Source organism: Sander vitreus, chromosome 15 (genome assembly GCF_031162955.1).
Source record: "Sander vitreus isolate 19-12246 chromosome 15, sanVit1, whole genome shotgun sequence".
Taxonomy (NCBI): Eukaryota; Metazoa; Chordata; class Actinopteri; order Perciformes; family Percidae; genus Sander; species Sander vitreus.
In genome coordinates, this window is record NC_135869.1 from 10,674,329 (window position 1) to 10,694,798 (window position 20,470).

The 20,470-nt window shown below is 40.8% G+C and overlaps 2 protein-coding genes and 1 pseudogene across 2 annotated transcripts; 2 read left to right on the plus strand and 1 right to left on the minus strand.

Annotated features, from left to right (window-relative positions):
• Window positions 1-3,935: 3,935 nt before the first annotated feature.
• On the minus strand, window positions 3,936-10,626 carry paqr4a (progestin and adipoQ receptor family member IVa). The gene is made up of 3 exons (XM_078270005.1): window positions 9,517-10,626; window positions 7,205-7,423; window positions 3,936-4,702 (listed from the first exon to the last, which is right to left on the minus strand). Exons 1-3 carry the CDS (start codon window positions 9,788-9,790, stop codon window positions 4,269-4,271), a joined length of 927 nt encoding a protein of 308 aa, XP_078126131.1. The 5' UTR covers window positions 9,791-10,626; the 3' UTR covers window positions 3,936-4,268.
• A 2,625-nt stretch (window positions 10,627-13,251) lies between these two features.
• Window positions 13,252-16,947, plus strand: LOC144530267 (perforin-1-like). The gene is made up of 5 exons (XM_078269758.1): window positions 13,252-13,359; window positions 13,861-14,436; window positions 14,565-14,703; window positions 14,799-15,010; window positions 15,217-16,947. The coding sequence occupies exons 2-5, from the start codon at window positions 13,904-13,906 to the stop codon at window positions 15,749-15,751; spliced, it is 1,419 nt and encodes a 472-aa protein (XP_078125884.1). The 5' UTR covers window positions 13,252-13,359; window positions 13,861-13,903; the 3' UTR covers window positions 15,752-16,947.
• Window positions 15,945-20,128, plus strand: LOC144530016 (perforin-1-like; annotated as a pseudogene).
• Window positions 20,129-20,470: the final 342 nt, after the last annotated feature.

Consider the following 20,470-nt stretch of genomic DNA (forward strand, 5'->3'; position numbering starts at 1 on the left):
CTGCACATTATTTGCACACAGACTGGATAATGAGGCACTCTGGGGATGCACTCAGCAGCACCCCATCAGTGCTAAGGAAGAAAGTAAATTTGACAATATACAGATTTCATGCCTGTATGGGTTTTGCAGTAAAGCCCATATACACATGTGAACATATATGGTCTGGAAATATAGACAACCCTGGAGAATAATAGCAAACCAGCAAGGACAGTATTACAAGCTGTCAATTATTTTCATATGCCTGCAGTAAGGCCAAAGTAATGGCCGGCACCAATGCACATGAACTTCCACTAGATGGAGCCACACTCATTCGTTTTCTGTTTAAAAATGCCGTGACATTGCTGATATGAAGAGACGGGTAACAGACAGACCCTCCAGTAAGCTCCCTTCATCCTAAAGGAAAGGGCTTGCCTCATTATCTGTACACATAGACCAGTGTCATTATTAGGATCCACAGAATAACAGTAATCATAATAATCAGTATATAACAGGTAGTCCATTATAAACAGGTCATCAACAGGCTATCCGGCACCTGTGTTATATTAAAAAATGAACTTTGTTAGTGATGTGTTAATACGTCATGTAATTTTTTTTTTTCATTTAACATACAGACAAAAGGCCAGGTTCAACTCCTGTAACATGGTTTTCAGAGAAGTACTACCTTTCCACCTTCCTTCTGCCTTCTGTCCAATCTGTTACCCAGTTCATAGCATGAACAGACTGGACAAATAGGGCAGGTGGAGGTAGATGACAGTCTCGCAGCCATGTTTCAGAAAGCAGAGGTCAGGCCTTGGATGTTACAGCTACTGTTATGGCACCCTGAGAAGTGGGAGGCCCAGGATGTTGGAGCGAAGCCCTCTGTTACAGTGGATCAGAGGGCTGTTTCAACGAACACATACCGACTTCACTGTTGCGTATCCTTCGGCTGATAATGCATAGATAGACCAGTGGTTGTCACGAGGTATTCACATGCCCGCCAAGATTTCCCAACGATGGTCACAAATCTTTCTTTCCCACGTGTCTTAAAAAAAGTGGTTACATTTAAATGATCAAAAGCATTCTTAATTAGGGTCACACAAGATCAAAAATTCTACATTTGCACAGAAACCAATTTCAGTCTTTTTTTTCTGTGTTGTTCACATACATATGGACATAGCTAAGCAAACACACATTCTTGATATTAACCTGAAGCACCGCACTGAGCCGCATCTGCTTCCCTCTCTCATAACTCGCTTTGGCTGTGAGAGAGAGCAGCAGCTTATATGTGGCAAACCATTAATCCCATTTCTTCTTATCCTATATTGTGTATGTATCAAAAATGAATCAGGGTATATCGTTTGCATTGTATGTATATATAATCCACATACATGTATTTACATTATTTATATGGACTTGAAATATGTTTCAGAATTGTAATTTACTTTAATTCAAAGCCCTTTTGAGAACAATGAAGAGTGCAGTTTATTTGATAGTGATGTATTGCCTCTGATCTGATCTGTTTAGTCATCTTCCTGTAGTGGTGACACCCCCCCCCCCCCCAACACCCCAACCCCCCAACCCCCCACTACCCACACAGTCATTTCCAGGAGCGTGAGACATGGTCTTTGAGTGACATGAATGAACAAACAATTAGCTAACACTATGAGACGTTAGGTTCTGTTTTACAGCTACTTTCATGCATTTTTTTCAGTTTCATTCAATGGCCAATAATACATTAGTTTCAGCTTTAACATTATACGACGGGCATAGTATGTAATAATCACTGTGTCAGAGTGAGACTAGCAGACGTAAGTATCTGACTCTTTATCTAGGAGAAGGGTGCGGGGATGCAGTCTGAGGCTAGTGTATGTGTTTAAGACTGTGGGAAATCCTTCTTCACCTATGAGTCAGTGTTAGCACAGGAAACGCCTGATGTGCTACACCTCAGACGCTGCTTATTTGGCAAGATGAAGTGGGTCTGAAGGGATTGGCGACTAGTCAGCAGGCGGCTGTGACTGTTGTCATGGGAAGCAAGTGCAATGTCATTAAGAAAGTAAAGTCTGCCTGTGGAAAAGAAATCAACCACTAGTCTTAAGCATGAAGTACAGTGCAACAGTTACTTTTACTTTAGAGTAGTAACTGAAATACCACAGAGGAATATAGTGGCAAAAGAATCATCGTCCATCAATCATGGACATTCACACAGAATTGATGTAACTTATACATGACCAGAGGGCACAGGGGTTCATTCCTGTTTGGTTAGGCCAGCTTAATAAAATACTAATATCTAACTTAAAAAGACACCGTGTGTAACCTCTATTTGAGTTAAAAAGGTGCTACTCAAACAACACAAATCCAGCTGCAGGGCAAAAGCGGTGCATTTAAATAACAAAGCATAAATAATGGCAACGTGCACCATTGTGTGGCAAAAATGACTGACCCTTATAAACCATCAATTTCAAGTAAACATCCAAATACAGTAAAACCCATTTTCATTCAAGTCCAAGAAATAATATAAATAACATCTTCAGAAGAGGGCTGCACAAGTTTTTAAGGTCACATAACTTTTTTTTCTTGCTGATTATTGCAAATGTTTTTGTGAATTGTAATGCATAGAGACCAATCTTTTTCTACAATATTACCGAGTGACTGAGAAGTTGAACATCACTGGGAAAAAATTGTGTGGGGAGAATATGAGGAGCTAATCCTCGGGATTTGCACGGTTTGTATAAAACTAAAGATTTTCTCTGACCTCTAACTTGATCTGTCAGCCAGTGATCCTGCACAGCAACAACGTAAACCGTTTAAGCAGCTGACAAAGACACAAGGTTAACTGTATCAGCAAATAAATACAAAGCATAATAAATATATAATTTCATTACAGTATTTTGTGCATGTTGTGCCAATACGCAGCTTGGTTTTAGCGTTTGTTTTTCTAAACAGGGTTACAGTGTAAAGATAATCAATTGTTTAGAAACCTACAATTACAATCAAGTTTCCTTAAAAGTTGGCAATTGTTAAGTAGCGACTCCTTAACTTTCAGTGCATCTTGCTGCTACTTTACATTTACATCATAAGCTAATGTACATATGGTGGCATTAGAGTGCCTGTTCATGTCTGTTTAGAGGGCTTTTCTACAGAACAAATGTGCATAAACTTAAAAGTTATAAAACGTCATCTTCCACAATCTTCCTTACAATGGGAAGCTATCATAAATGTACAATAATAAATAACTACGACTTTGCTTATTCCCATAAGCAAAAGTTTAGCGAACAATAATGCCATTGAACAACACAGTTTGTAAACTATTGCACTTTTTCTCTTTTTTCTGATTTCTTAAAAATGCCTAAATATCATTGGCAAGGAGCTCAGGTGCAATGGAAACCGTTAACACTGCACAATTGATTGTAATGTGTGGTGCAAGCCACCTGAAGCAAGTAAACTCATTGCTAACATGCTGGCACACTCAGGAATGAACCCCCTCTTCATTTCCTCATCATCTTGTGACATTAAGGACAAATCAGACTGACACACAAATAAAGAAAGACCCACTAGCAGAAAACAAGGAAACACGAACAAAACAACCAGTCTTGTAAAACTCAGTCAGTTGGACGTAGTGAAAACTATGAGTGCTTTGTGCAGCACTTGCAGTATGTACATGTAGTATAAAAATATAGGTGTGAGGGTGTCTGACTGTGTGTAGTGTGTGATGTGCATGTGTTGAGATATGGATGTGCTGCATAGGTAGCAACAGTGACATCTGAGAGGACTTGAGCATGCAATATCTTCTAGCCACAGACTGTGGTAACCAACCACATGAGATAATGCTCAAGTAAAACTTATATTATTAAGTAAAGGCTTTATACTCAACAGTAACTAAAAGTAGATCCTTTACTTAAGACTTTCCAGTGTTCAATAATCAGTTAAACTTAATGTTTAAAATATTTCAATTTTGCTGTGTGTGTGTGTGTGTGTGTGTGTGTGTGTGTGTGTGTGTGTGTGTGTGTGTGTGCCTGTGAGTGACAGAGTCAAAATGCTTGTGCGTGTTACTTGACATACTTTTGCCTACATTCGCACAAAGTAACAAGATGGACGTAGATATGAACATTCTGAGTTTAAGCGCATGAGGTGAACACATGCACAGAGAACATATTGTCTCACCTCACTGCATCAGTTCCCCCTGAATACCCTCCTTCTCTTTCCCTCTGCAGACACCCCCATCCCCTCAGAGGTCCTATAACCTTACATCCCAGTGCTCCTTGTAAGGGGTGGGGGCTACGGGGGGTGTGTCAGTCTGAGGGACAGTTGTAGCTGTTGATCCACAGCAGGTCGTCCAGCACACCCCAGTGTAGGTAAAGGATGGAGCCTACCACCAGTACATGCATGATCTGGTGGCTGTTGCACCAGTAGTCAAAGAGGCCTGGGCGGAAGCGCTCCGGGATGCGCATGATGTTGATGACCCCGCCCAGCACGGCCAGCGCATCCATCATGAGGAAGTGGCGTAGCGAGGTGGGGCTGCCGCCACCCAAGCCGACCCCGCGAAGCAAGAAGAAGGAGAAGCGGAATACCGCCTGCCAGGCGAAGGAGCGCAATCGGCGAACGCTGCTCCGAGCCGTGACGGCGCAGTAGATAGCGTGGCTGGACAGCAGGATGTAGACTAACAGGGCCACAGTGCGGATGAACGGGTAGCACAGCAGCGTGCTGTAGACAATGGGCAGCGCCCCTGAGACAAGAAAACACACAACGGAGAGTCAGCATAGAGAGGGAGCATTGATGCCAGACTCAGCAGCAATGTAATGCCTGGTGTAAGCCACAGCACACACAGGTCAAATTGTTTGAACCCAGTGTGACAGCGCTCTTTCAGAGTGGTGAGCAGCACTCAGATCCTCTGCCTGACTGTGTTAAATGCAGCACTCAACTCATATAAAGGTCATGTGGAAGCTCCATATGAAAGTATGCTTTCCAGATGTGGAGAAAAAAAAACTGAGGATGAATATTTGCTGAAATGCAGAACAGAATTCCTTAAGTCCATACGGAGAGCACTTTAGGTTCAGCAGAGGAGGGTTGACTTTGTAGGCTGAAAACAATTCCGTTTTATTAGACTCATCTAGAGCTTAAACGATCATTCCTTTAGCCGATGAACAGACAATTAATCAGTAACTACTTTGATATTAGTTTGTCATTTTTTTAAAGCAGAAAATGCCAACTTTTTTTTCCAATTCCAGATTCTCAAATATGAGGATTTGCTGATTTTCTCTGATTTATATCATAGTAACTTGAATATCTTTGGGTTTTGGACGGGTGCTGCAGTGGTTAGCACTGTCACAGCAAGAGGGTTCCAGGTTCGAAACATGCTTGGTGACTTTCTGTGTGGAGTTTGCATGTTCTCCCCATGTCAGCGTGGGTTTTCTCCGACAGTCCAATGACACGCAGGTTGTTGACTCTAAATTGCCCGTAGGTGTGAATGTGAGTGTGAATGGATGTCTGTCTCTATGTGTCAACCCTGTGATTGTCTGGTGACCTGTCCCGGTTACCCGCCTCTTGCCTAATATCAGCTTGGATAGGTTCCAGCCCCCCCGCGACACTAAATAAAATAAGCATTTACAGATGATGGATGGACAGATAGGTTTCGGACTGTTTTTGGACAAAGTGAATAAATCAAAGTGACTAATAAATTAATCAAGAAATAACGATAAAAAAAATTAGCTGCAATATTTGCAGCCCTAGAATCATCCTGCCAGAAAATTCTTGATGATTACCTAGTCTGTGTCAATAAATAAGTTGTCACTATCAGTTTAAAATAAGTGAAAAGCTAAATTGTTTGGTATTAAATCTAAACTAGGAGTGGTTAATATTGTCGCTAAGGAAAATCAATATTGGTAAAGTTACTATGATGGCCAAGCAGGTGGAGCCATTTATTGTTAATTGGACTTAGCAGGAACAGCTGCATCAAATGAATGCAGCCTTTAATTTGTATGGTGATATTATAAAACAGATATCCACTCCCATGTCACAATATTAATTATTACTGTATTATTATCAGAATAATATTATGGCCGAGCTAAATTGTTTATACAAATACATGAAAAACATTTCACTTGTCATTTTTATTTTAAAGGTCCTATGACATGCTGCTTTTTGGATGCTTTTATATAGGCTTTAGTGGTCCCCTAATACTGTATCTGAAGTATTTCCCGAAATTCAGCCTTGGTGCAGAATTACAGCCACTAGAGCCAGTCCCACAATGAGCTTTACGTAGGACGTGCCATTTCTGTGTCTGTAGCTTTAAATGCTATTGAGGAGGAGAGAGGTGGGGCAAGGTGGAGGGTGGGGGTGTGGCCTTGACCAACTGCCATGCTTTTGCCGCGTTCTATTTATCTCGGAACTCGGAAGCCGGAGCTGGGAATGACGTCATACCCGAGTTGAATGCGTTCTATTTAAAAGTCGGATTTTCATTGTTTTCATTAGCTCTAGACCGGTTAGCTATTGTTAGCAATACCAGTTGATAACAACGCATTACGCCGTTTTTTGTGCATGCAAACAGCGTAACAACATGTCCACAGATAGAAGTTGAACATGCCTGTGTGAACGACTGATTTAGTGACACAAATAAGACAGAAGTGCTTATAACTTTATGTTACTGCAGCTTTCACAACTGTTGATACAGGGGGCAGCCATGTTGGATTTTGAACTCGGGCTACTGCAAGGTTGTCCGAGTTCCGAGCTCGGAAATCTGAGGTCAGGGGGCGGAAAATCCGAGTTCCGAGGTAAATAGAACGCGGCATTTGCTTGTTTGCAAGCCATGATGTGTCTCTCTTTCTCATGGGTGGGCCAAATTCTCTGGGCGGGTAAAGCAGAGAAAGGGGAGGTAACCTTTCCCCTTATGACATCATAAAGGGAAGAGTCCAGATCATCCCATCTGAGCTTTCATTTTCTCAAAGGCAGAGCAGGATACCCAGGGCTTGGTTTACACCTATCACAATTTCTAGCCACTGGGGGACCATAGACAGGCTGGGGGAACGCATATTAATGTTAAAAAACCTCATAAAGTGAAATGTTCATGCCATGGGACCTTTAATGTGCTAATACAGGCACCATGGGCAGATCAATAACCATTTTAGAACTTGGATCATTGCTTACATTGGCCAGTTGACTTAGTAGTCAAATATGTTCTGACAAATTGATATACGGTGAAGAAATCTGCTGAGCTTCCAAGAAGGCTTACCCAATGTGTTGATCATGCAGATTCCACACACGTCAAGTTTAAGGAGGGTGTGGTAGACGGGCTCCCCTCCCTCGTGGTTCATGAAGAGGTGGTAGAGCACAGAGCCCAGCTGGGGCGAGAGGCAAGCCAGGAAATGCACCACGCCCAACCATGTGACGCTGATCTGAGACCAGGGGATGTGGAGAGGAAGCAGCACCAGGAAGCAAACCAAAGGGATGCCTGGAAATAGGAAGGGCAGAGAAACAGAGACAGCACAGTTGTTAGAGTAGACTTTACCTCAGCTGTAATTAAAGTTGAAGCTCATGTGTAGCTCCTGTCAAGGCTCAACACAAACAAATGGGAATGCCTTTGTTGCACTCAGTGTCATGTACAAATCGAGTTTACTTTTTGTGCAAAATTTGTAAAGCAACATATATTATAAGGATTATTTATAGTTCAGTGCTTGACAGAAAACAAAGCCTGAGGTAATGCGCACGCTGTTATGAAAACCTAAAGTTCAAGCACGATAAAATAACACGGAAACTTTGACAAAACCAAATTAAGGTGTCATGTTTATTGTGATGGATTATCTAGCTCGGGAGTTTTGAGGCCTGCGGACATTATTTTTCAAACTGTATAAGAATGAGTGGCCGCGAAGGGCTTCCACCTGAGCTGAGCAAAATCCTTCATGATTGGCACAAACGTATATAGTGTTACCCTTTGTGGGAAAGACAAAAAGCTCCACTAAATTCTTATTTTTATGCCATATTTCGAATGGCTCCAATGCAAGTTTCTCTATTCAGCAAGGGAGAGGCGTTCAGTGCTATGTGAGCAAAAAATCCAGACCTTGAAATTTGATCCACATACAGTTGTGACGATCATTTATCACTCTACGCCACACATATTGCACTCCCTTCCCCTTTTCATGCTCACTCGGCCTTTCCCAATGTCAAGGCATTTGTCCCAGCCAGGTGATACTGGCAATGCCTTCTACTGTAACACATCTATTTTAAGTGTGTTAGCTCTGCTCTTCCCCCCACTCGTCCTGAGCTGACCGGCCGTTCTCAGTCCCACTCAGAGTTGAATACAGTAGGGAGGACCTCCTCTGAAGGCATGGACGCGGTGAAGCGTCTGAGAGCTGAGCAGGCAGGATGTTTTCAGTTTATATGCAAAACAAACCAACTCATGAAACTTGAAATGTTACAACACAATAAAAAAAAACAAAAAAAAAACAATGTTCCACCTGAGTTATGAGCACAGCTCTGCATCTACTCTTCTAAATTTGGAGAATTGGACAAAAGCTCATTGGATTAAACATCACTGCCTTATATAGGCAATGATCTTACTGGTGTATGTGAGGTAACATGCTCAGCTGACATCACTGGTGTAATAAAGACTTCCGAGGCCACTTCCCTTATGATCACCACTGCAGTTTATTCTCTATGCTCGCCATTGCGTGGATAACTTGGGTGGAAAATTCTAACCACATTATAGAGCTCTATTAATCAATTAGTCGAAACACAAACATAATCGGCAGCTATTTTGATAATCAATTAATCGTTTCATTTTTCAAGCAAAACCAGTGGGAGAAAATGTCAAACACACTCTATTCCAGCTTCTCAAATGAAAGGATTTGCTGTTTTTGTTTGTCACATACCACTGAAATCTGAATACCTTTGGATTTTGGCGGACAAAACAAGACGATTTGAAGAGATCACCTTGGGCTCTGGGAAGTTGTTGTAATTTCTGAGGGGATTATATACATTATACACATTATACAGTGTTGGGTAGTTTTATCTTGAAATATGGGTCATATTTTCTAACTTGATCATGTGTTGTGTATGCAAAATCATAATCTAAACTAGTAACTACAGCTGTCTAACACATTTAGTGAATTAAAAGAACATTGTTTCCTTCTAAAATGTAGTGGACCGGAAGTATAAAGTAACAAATACTCAAGTGAAGTGCCTCAAAATTGTACAGTACATTCCCTGAGTAGATGTTATTAGTCACAAAAACCAACCTGCCATCACTCTCAAATTGATTGGCATGTATTTTAATACATGGACAAACACAAAATATAATGTTTACTCATTAAGACCAATACTTCAAATATGAATTTGGCTCACATATGTGGTCACTATTAAGGGTTTAAGTCATGTTTGCCATCCTGAACGATTTTCGGGCTCTAGTGCAATGTCTGGCTTAGCATCCTTCCGCAGGTGCAGTATCTGTACAGTATCTGTACTGCTGTGGGTTAATGCTTAAAGTCACACCGGTTACCAAAATCTCACCTCCTGACAAAGCAGTTAATTCAGAATTCCTGTACTTACCGTGAGTGTATATGTTTCCAAGTTCATTGTGCAGGTAAAACAAGCTTCTTATGCAGTCTTGCACAGAGGAGCTTGGCCGGTATCCCGTTAGGACGTATTTGTTAAACTGTAGATGTGGAGGTGAACTCGCCCAGTCCAGAAGCCTGGGTCCATTTAAAATTGCCATAGCAAACAAGCCCGTTAAAAGGACGCCGCCGAAAAAGTAAAAAACAGACTGTACACCTATATACACATTTAATAGGATTATTGCGACTAAAACCTTGTGGGATACCATTGGTGCTGTTTAGGGGTTCTATATTGTGCTAATAGCCTCCTAGCTTGCACTGGCAAGCTCACTTCAAGTCTCTCAGCAATACCCGGCGACGGTGTTTCAGCGCCGCCGCTGTTTGCTTTGAACCGCCGGTACCTGTGAGAGTGTCACCCGCAAGGCTGGAGACAGACTCGGCCAGCCACATACATGGTGCGAGCTCGGGACGGTCATTACATTTGGCATATAAAGAATGTCTGTGTAGCACCTAACAGCCTTAAGCGGTTAAGGGGCAAAATGTTCCTCGTCATGTTAAAGCCACTTCCTCATTAGTTAGCATTCCAGTGCAGCAGCACGGGCATGAACGCGTCCCAGGCAGGGATGCTGTGGGTGTTTGAGTGTGAGCCGCGCGTCCATCCAACTCCAGATGATGCTAGCTTGATCCTAGCGGTCAGATTTGCAACAGAGGACTAGCGGGTCATACCTTTACTTTAATGACAGAAAACGGGCTTCATATGGTCGGATCAGTTCCGTTGATGCGGGCTAGCTTTCGTAACGCTTAAAAAAAACACACAAAAAAAACAGATCAGATCTGTGACACTGGAGCGGAGATTTTAGGAAGGACTGCGGGCTAGCAAGCCGCCGGGTACTCGGCTACCGATGTCCTGTGACTGGAGATGAAAAAGCAGATATTTGAGCCGGGTGACTCCAAACACACGAGGTCCGGTCCGTAACGCTTATGTTCACTTTCTTCAACATCTGTTTTATCCAATTGTTTCCCACCATTATTTCTGGCTGGCCGTATTCCTTGAAATGCGGTGCCTTCCCTGGCGGCCTTTAATTCCCCTGCATCGCCTTTAATGTCAAGCTACAAAGAACAACAACGACGACACTTCCGCTCACTGATTTCAAAATAAAATCTACATATACAAAGCACAGACATTTAAATAAAGACTGCATTACATTTAAATAAAGACTGCATTTCGTGCCAACGATATCTTATCATAGATGCGTTTCAGGAAATTTAACAAGGCCCTTATAATTAGTCATATTAAATATTATATTCAAACAGTTGTTAAAGCAAGGCAATGTGCTCAGCAAGAATGTGCCTGCTCTTTGCTCAATTGAGTTTAGCCAAATATCATGGTTAACATAAATACAAAAGATGCTGCTAATGATGATACCTTTAGGGAGTCCTAAATCAAATATTTGCTTCTGGGCCACTACTAACCCTCCATTTCTCCACTCCCGCCCTGTGTACATTGTGTACTCTTAATCGGTAGGCCTACTCCTGCTCTGGAATAATACAATCTAGCTCCAGATTTTCTTTTTGGTAATTACGGAAAATATAACTTTATTAAAGAATATGCACTGTGTGAGAACAATATGAAATACAAATCTTAAATGCAAGGATCCTCTTATAAGACTAGGCCCACAAGAGTATATGATCCATCTTAGTTGTTGGTGTGTATTCTCTAACAAATTTGGCAATTAACCAAACCAACAGATACACAGTGAATCTCTTTTTCTGGGCCTCTAAAATTAAAATACAATTAGGCCTATATAAAGAAAGCGTTCATTTCACTGTTAGTCTTGGTCATTTATCATCTTGGACAGGTCATTTATCATCATCAGATGCACAATTACAGTTTAAGAAACATTTAAAAGTTACATATAGTTACTTTAAAAAGGAAAATATATATGTTTTCAATACACTTTTATATAAAGATACAATTTTATTTTGAAGGCAAACTCTTTTAACTTCTGGTCTAATTCTGTTTTACTGGGACTAGTTTCATGCTGCTTGGCGGCACTGGCAGTTAAATGCCAACACTGACTGAGCTACAGCTGCCTTCAATTCAGCCGGAAATATTGCAGCTGCCACCTGAGCTCACATGATAAACACAAAGAACACGATTATTATTTATAAGTTAATAGCAAATATTTCATTACAGCAACAAAATGTGTTTCTTATTATAATTACAGATACAAATGTAGTTCAGCCTAGATGTTGCATTTTCTGAAAACTGATAATAGGCTACAAAAATACTATTATAATTACAGAATATGCATAGAAATTCTGAGAGTCTCAGATTTGAATCATGAGAGAATCTATTGCTGCTGCAGGTCTATAAATGAGTCACTGTCCAGACATGAGTTTGCGTGCAATGCTCAAATCCCATATATGCTACGTGTTGCTTGACTTCTAATTACAAACAACGACAACATGACTGTCATTATAGGGTCAATTTGCTATTATTACTGCACAAAAGCAATTGATGCACTTGGATTTAGATGTTTCCAAAGAGCACTTGTAATCCTGTAATGGCAGAGAACTGCTGAGGATGTGGATGAATCACACCACCTCCACCTCTCACCCCTCTCTGCTGCTTGGACCTTATGACATGTAGCCGCCTACACCGACACCTCTGTGGGACTGTGCTGAACAAGACCCCCTATTACTCTGAACAACCCACATGTCACACGTTAAGCAGATGCAGTTAACAGTTCTACAGAAAGCAAGAGAGAAGTAAAGAATATAACAATATATATTTTGTATGCCTTTTGTATGTCATCATGTTTCATACATTTTATATCATTTTTCAGTTTTTTGTGTTGCCTTATCTGTAATATATTACACTACCTGTACTATAAATGCTCTTACAACCTATACATATTTATACAACTGTTCCCACTGTATATATCTCACCTCTAGTGTATTCATATTTATGCTGCTGCACTATACAGTATATTTTGACTACTTGCTACCCATGTTCATACTGTTTTCTTACTGTATATATGTTAGCATATTCATATCCATCCCTTACTGTTTATTATTATTTATATATACCTCTATACATATGTATAATACCTTGTACTGTTTTTTGCAAATCTGGTTGGATGATTAACTGCATTTCATTGCCTCAGTACTGCAATGACAATACAGTCGAATATAACAATATATTGTAATGGTTTCCTATATAATACATTAATTTCTCCATATTAGATTTACTTTTGTTTAGCATGTATACATTAATAATATTTTGTATGTTAAAATGGTCAGACAATGCTCTATTTTGTTTTTATATTTTAATGTAGATTTATTTTCTTTTCCATGTCAGTATTTGCTGCTGAAATACAACAATTTTCCTGAAGTGGCTCACTAAAATGTTATCTCAGTGTATCCTATACAACAACTAAATTGACTGTAAGTGTCATAGGCCCTGTTTGGACCTGCTTTTAAAATCTGTTCTAAATGATCGTATCACTTAGACCACTTTTGGAGGTGGTCTGGGCTGCATATGTCCACATTCTTTTAGCAGTGTGTACGCGAATGTGTCTGGGCCACATTAAGGACCGACACACAAAAAAAAACCTATTTTTACAAAATCTATTTATCAGAAATCACTAGGTGTTTATTTGCATGTAGAGCAGGGGAGTGAGAGCTGATCACAAGTGGTCACTCCACCCTCCCCTCTCACTGTCACCTCACAATCCCCCCACCCCACCATCACGTCCTGCCCTGCTAAAACACAAAGTAAAAATGTTGATGCACAGTCGGAGTCACACATTCAGTGTGAACGTGAGAGACAAAGGTGAGTCTATGCTGATTTGCTTATTTAATATATATATATATATATATATATATATATATATATATATATATATATATATATACACTTTATTTGAAAATACATAACCTTCAGGAGTCCGTCAAGAGTCTCCCTATTCACTCTCTCGTAAACTTTATGCTCCTTCCTGACTGTCAAAGACTAAACATGGGTGCAAGTCGATGTAAACGATCTTTATGAGTGGGTTTGTCCAGTCTTTGTGGTTTTTGTGCTTTTGTGGGGAAAATATCGGACACTCGAAAATACTGCTTTTAGGCAGATGCATGATTTTGAAAGTGCTTTGACAGCGCTTTAACAGATGATTTAACTGAAGTGACTGAATATGGTGTTAATCTTAAGTTATTTAAAACTGTTCATTACTACTTCAGTGTGGTATTCTATAGCAGTTTAGTCCTGTTGAACCAGAATCTTGCAGTGGTGTAGTAATAGATGGCTTCACTTGCTCATGAAACATTTCTTTTTCAGGATAAACCATCAGTTTGCATCCACTACCTAACTTAACAGCAACATGTATCTGTTGAATATTTGCCTCTATGCCAGCCTCGTGCTGTCCCTCCCTCAGTGTACGTATCAATCATGCGTAGAGGGGACACCCAGACAGTGCCTGGATGCAGAATTTGCTCCAGGTACCAATTTGGCTGGTGAAGGCTTTGATATCACCAAAATGGAACGTAAAGGAGCCTTTGTTCTCGACATGAATCAGTGGAAACACAAGGACAAAACGTGCACCCTTTGTAGCAACCCCTATCTGGAAAACAAAAAGCAAAAGCTCCCCTTGTCAGTGGTGGACTGGAGACCAAAGCAGTCCTGCAGCATGAAAGTGGCCAGTACACTCCACCGATCCAGTGAGTCTGTGGTCAGTTCCAGCACCTCTTCTGTTGCAAATAACTGGCAGGTCAATCTAGATCTTAAAGTAGGAAGTAAAGGTGCCTCATTGATGCTAGCTGGTACCCATTCTAAACTAGCTGATTACTCCATGGAAAAAACAAAGAATGACAAGTTCAGCTTCACAAGTCACAGCATGTCCTGTGAGTTCTACAGGTAAGAAGAGGATGACATTTCTCTGCACACTATCCTACAATCAAAGATAAATGCAATGCACAAACTGAATGAACTTTAATGTTTCATATTGGTCTGTCTCTTCTTGTCTGGTGTTTCACTGTTAACAGCTATAGAGTGTCTGGCACTTCCAAGTTGCACAGAGAATTTCGCCATGCAGTGAAACAGCTCCCTAAAATCTACAGCCCTGAATACAAGCAACAATTTTACAAACTGATTGACAACTTTGGCACCCATTATGTTACCAAGGTAAGCCAAAATTGTTAAAAACAAAAACCAATAAAATAAAATGAACAACAAAGTAATACATTTGCTTACATTTGTGTTTAAATATATCATTCCAGGTGAAATTGGGAGGAAGTGTTCTATCTGTGACCAGCATCAGGCAGTGCCAGGCCAGCCTGCAGGGCCTCAGCCTGGAGGAGGTAGAAATGTGCCTGCGAGTTGAGGCGTCCGCCAGCATTAAAGTTACAATAAAAACTCAAACAGAACACTGTAAGAAGGACATTGAGAAGACGGACAGGAAGTCAGCCTTCTCCAGCCTCTTCAATGACAGGTAGAGAACATTTTTGTCTTATATTTTGTTAATTCATTTGTATTTCTAAATTACTATTTTTAACACTGTAAAGGACCAGACTTTAATTGCAAGAATTGAATTATGTGGGATTTAAATAAATCTCGCTCCAAATCCAAGACCTAGACTCTTGTGTTGGTCTAATGTTTGCTCTGGCTCAATTCTTTAACTAACTCTCTCCTCTACAGGTTCACAGAAATAAAAGGGGGTTATACCACAGAGCCGGACCTTCTTTTCTCTGCTGACAAAGATCCATCAGCCTACAAAGAATGGCTGAACTCACTATCACAGAACCCAGACATAGTCTCATATTCCCTGGACTCGCTTCACGAATTACTGCCTACTAACACCACTGTCCGTAAGAACCTGCGCTCAGCCATTAGCCATTATATCCTGGAGAAAGGCTTGTGGAAGAACTGCACTGACCGCTGTCAGGCCGGCATCAAGAGCGACCCAAGGGATACCTGTGTCTGCCAATGCCACAATGACCCTGCTGTAAACCAAGACTGCTGCCCGACCCGGAAGGGCATGGCACGGGTCATTATAACTGTACAGCGGGCTTCTGGTCTTTGGGGAGACTACATCACAGCCACGGATGGCTACGTGAAGGTGTCCTTCAACGGGCAGATGGTCCAACGTTCTCCTGTCATTCACAACAACAACAACCCACACTGGGCCATGGTCGTCGACCTAGGCCCCCCAGGATTTGTCAGCGGGAAGTAAAGTGGGATTTGAAGTGTGGGATCAGGACAACAACTGGGACGACGACCTCTTGGGAAAATGTGAAAGGGCCCTCTCTGCTGGAGTCAAGGAGGATCTCTGTAACCTGCACCATGGCCAACTATTCTACAAATGGGAGGTGAAATGTGCTCCGAGTCTGAGCGGAGATTTATGCAAGGACTATAAACCTTCGCCTATGAGTCAAAGTCTGAAGAGGATGTATGTGTCCCGTCATGCACATCCTGTTCCAAAGGCCATCCTCTTAGAGATGGGTGTGTTTGTGGATGAAACCAGCTCACAGAAAAACCTGAGTCTTATTGCCTAGACTCAAAAGATTTGATATAATTTTATTACTGATGCTTATATTCAAGGTGTTAGCAATTGTTTTTAGTGTATTTAGACATTTTTAATCTAAGCAAAAGGCATCATCCATTACTGTCAATGTCACTGGCATGAACATGTCACTTTATGAGTTTTTTTAACATTAATATGAGTTCCCCCAGCCTGCCTATGGTCCCCCCCAGTGGCTAGAAATGGCGATAGGTGTAAACCGAGCCCTGGGTATCTTGCTCTGCCTTTGAGAAAATAAAAGCTCAGATGGGCCGATCTGGAATCTTGCTCCTTATGAGGTCATAAGGGAAAAGGTTACCTCCCTTTTCTCTGCTTTGCCTAAGGCCTATATAAAAGCATCCAAAAAGCAGCATGTCATAGGACCTTTAAATCTCTACTGATCAATAAAGATGAGCGGTACATCAGTTAGGGAAGAATTGACGAAATGTTGAGAAAGTGGCTGCAACTCAACATCAGGAAAATGTCCTTTATATTTTGTTCAGTTTAATTTCCTTTAAGGTCTTCTTGTAGCAAAAAGTGAAATTAAATTTGTGTTTGACAGAAGACTTTTGTTTTTATATGCTAGATAGAAAAGATAGTTTCAATATTTTCATATTTGCTCTATCATACAGTGCTCAATATACTGTAGACACTGGCCTGGCCTTTAACAGGTCAGCAAAGCATATGCGGTTGATCATCTAAATGTTTCTGCAATTGTTGAAATGTGAGTATGATTCAATGCCACTTTTACTGACAACCTTATTTTGCCTATTTTTTTTATCTGTGCATTTTTTTTTTTACATTTTATTGTTTCTATACAGGTATTTATAACCTTGTTCTAGTGTGTTTAATACATGTTAATCACATTGTTGCCTTGGTGATTTTTGACGTGAAGTTTGACTCCCATTTCTAAAGAGAGAAGTGAAGAATTGAACAATGAAGCTGTTTAGATCACACATGCAGAGCCCATTACATATGTAACGCCATCATATAAAAAAGCATTATAGATTTGATAGTCAGTTATTTCATACTCGTATAGGCTGTTTGTGTATTTTAATTTAGATTATTTATCTCGAGATAACTCTCAGCATGTAGTGATACTATAAATAAAACTGAATTGAGATTGAATTGAAATTATTTTCTCTGCTGTATCGGTGTTTTGCTGCTTTGAAAACGACCCCAAATCTATCACAGGGATCATTTAAAATGTCATCCCACTGATCATTTACAACTATAACGATACTCTGTCTTTGTGAGCCTTTGTTCTCTATTACGAATCAGTGGAAACACAAGGACAAAACGCGCACCCTTGTAGCAACTCCTATCTGGAAAAACAAAGCAAAAGCCCTCTTGTCAGTGGTGGACTGAGACCAAGCAGTCCTGCAGCATGAGAAAGTGGCTGGTACACTCCACCGATCCAGTGAGTTCAGGTCAGTTCCACCTCTTCTGTTGCAAATAACTGGCAGGTCAATCTAGATCTTAAAGTAGAAGTAAAGGTGCCTCATTGATGCTAGCTGGTACCCATTCTAAACTAGCTGATTACTCCATGGAAAAACAAAGAATGACAGTTCAGCTTCACGAGTCACGGCTGTGTCCTAGTGAGTTCTACAGGTAAGAAAGAGGATGACATTTCTCTGCACACTATCCTACAATCAAAGATCAAATGCAATGCACAAACTGAATGAACTTTAATTGTTTTCATATTGGTCTGTCTCTTCTTTGTCTGGTGTTTTCACTGTGGCTGCTATGGAGTGGCTGGCACTTCCAAGTTGCACAGAGAATTTCGCCATGCAGTGAAACAGCTCTAAAATCTACAGCCCTGAATACAAGCAACAATTTTACAAACTGATTGACAACTTTGGCACCCATTATGTTACCAAGGTAAGCCAAAATTGTTTAAAAAGCAAAAACCAATAAAATAAAATGAACAACAAAGTAATACATTTGCTTACATTTGTGTTTAAATATATCATTCCAGGTGAAATTGGGAGGAAGTGTTCTATCTGTGACCAGCATCCAGGCAGTGCCAGGCCAGCCTGCAGGGCCTCAGCCTGGAGGAGGTAGAAATGTGCCTGCGAGTTGAGGCGATCCGCCAGCATTAAAGTTACAATAAAAACTCAAACAGAACACTGTAAGAAGGACATTGAGAAGGCGGACAGGAAGTCGGCCTTCTCCAGCCTCTTCAATGACAGGTAGAGGCTGAGCATTTTTGTCTTATATTTGCTTTGTCTAAATTCATTTGTATTTCTGAGTACTATTTTTAACACTGTAAAGGCCAGACTTTGATTGCAAGAATTGAATTATGTGGGATTTAAATAAATCTCGCTCCAAATCCAAGACCTAGACTCTCGTGTTGGTCTAATGTTTGCTACTGGCTCAATTCTTTAACTAACTCTCTCCTCTACAGGTTCACAGAAATAAAAGTTGTCTACCACAGAGCCGGACCTTCTTTTCTCTTTGCTGACAAAAGATCCATCAGCCTACAAAGAATGGCTGAACTCACTATCACAGAACCCAGACATAGTCTCATATTCCCTGGACTCGCTTCACGAATTACTGCCTACTAACACCACTGTCCGTAAGAACCTGCGCTCAGCCATTAGCCATTATATCCTGGAGAAAGGCTTGTGGAAGAACTGCACTGACCGCTGTCAGGCCGGCATCAAGAGCGACCCAAGGGATACCTGTGTCTGCCAATGCCACAATGACCCTGCTGTAAACCAAGACTGCTGCCCGACCCGGAAGGGCATGGCACGGGTCATTATAACTGTACAGCGGGCTTCTGGTCTTTGGGGAGACTACATCACAGCCACGGATGGCTACGTGAAGGTGTCCTTCAACGGGCAGATGGTCCAACGTTCTCCTGTCATTCACAACAACAACAACCCACACTGGGCCATGGTCGTCGACCTAGGCCCCCAGGATTTGTCAGCGGGAAGTAAAGTGGGATTTGAAGTGTGGGATCAGGACAACAACTGGGACGACGACCTCTTGGGAAAATGTGAAAGGGCCCTCTCTGCTGGAGTCAAGGAGGATCTCTGTAACCTGCACCATGGCCAACTATTCTACAAATGGGAGGTGAAATGTGCTCCGAGTCTGAGCGGAGATTTATGCAAGGACTATAAACCTTCGCCTATGAGTCAAAGTCTGAAGAGGATGTATGTGTCCCGTCATGCACATCCTGTTCCAAAGGCCATCCTCTTAGAGATGGGTGTGTTTGTGGATGAAACCAGCTCACAGAAAAACCTGAGTCTTATTGCCTAGACTCAAAAGATTTGATATAATTTTATTACTGATGCTTATATTCAAGGTGTTAGCAATTGTTTTTAGTGTATTTAGACATTTTTAATCTAAGCAAAAGGCATCATCCATTACTGTCAATGTCACTGGCATGAACATGTCACTTTATGAGTTTTTTTAACATTAATATGAGTTCCCCCAGCCTGCCTATGGTCCCCCAGTGGCTAGAAATGGCGATAGGTGTAAACCGAGCCCTGGGTATCTTGCTCTGCCTTTGAGAAAATAAAAGCTCAGATGGGCCGATCTGGAATCTTGCTCCTTATGAGGTCATAAGGGAAAAGGTTACCTCCCTTTTCTCTGCTTTGCCTAAGGCCTATATAAAAGCATCCAAAAAGCAGCATGTCATAGGACCTTTAAATCTCTACTGATCAATAAAGATGAGCGGTACATCAGTTAGGGAAGAATTGACGAAATGTTGAGAAAGCGGCTGCAACTCAACATCAGGAAAATGTCCTTTATATTTTGTTCAGTTTAATTTCCTTTAAGGTCTTCTTGTAGCAAAAAGTGAAATTAAATTTGTGTTTGACAGAAGACTTTTGTTTTTATATGCTAGATAGAAAAGATAGTTTCAATATTTTCATATTTGCTCTATCATACAGTGCTCAATATACTGTAGACACTGGCCTGGCCTTTAACAGGTCAGCAAAGCATATGCGGTTGATCATCTAAATGTTTCTGCAATTGTTGAAATGTGAGTATGATTCAATGCCACTTTTACTGACAACCTTATTTTGCCTATTTTTTTTATCTGTGCATACATTTTATTGTTTCTATACAGGTATTTATAACCTTGTTCTAGTGTGTTTAATACATGTTAATCACATTGTTGCCTTGGTGATTTTTGACGTGAAGTTTGACTCCCATTTCTAAAGAGAGAAGTGAAGAATTGAACAATGAAGCTGTTTAGATCACACATGCAGAGCCCATTACATATGTAACGCCATCATATAAAAAAGCATTATAGATTTGATAGTCAGTTATTTCATACTCGTATAGGCTGTTTGTGTATTTTAATTTAGATTATTTATCTCGAGATAACTCTTGTTATGATTTGATACTATAAATAAAACTGAATTGAATTGAATTGAAATT

Bases quoted from the DNA above. Each gene is read 5' to 3' on its own strand.
- paqr4a (XM_078270005.1), bottom strand. From the start codon at position 9,790: ATGGTATCCCACAAGGTTTTAGTCGCAATAATCCTATTAAATGTGTAT. The intron at 7,424-9,516 runs GTAAGTACAGGA...TCCTATTTCCAG, and splicing joins TGGAAACATATACACTCACG to GCATCCCTTTGGTTTGCTTC. The intron at 4,703-7,204 runs GTAAGCCTTCTT...TTCTTGTCTCAG, and splicing joins CTGCATGATCAACACATTGG to GGGCGCTGCCCATTGTCTAC.
- LOC144530267 (XM_078269758.1), top strand. From the start codon at position 13,904: ATGTATCTGTTGAATATTTGCCTCTATGCCAGCCTCGTGCTGTCCCTC. The intron at 14,704-14,798 runs GTAAGCCAAAAT...ATATCATTCCAG, and splicing joins GCACCCATTATGTTACCAAG to GTGAAATTGGGAGGAAGTGT. The intron at 15,011-15,216 runs GTAGAGAACATT...TCTCCTCTACAG, and splicing joins TCCAGCCTCTTCAATGACAG to GTTCACAGAAATAAAAGGGG.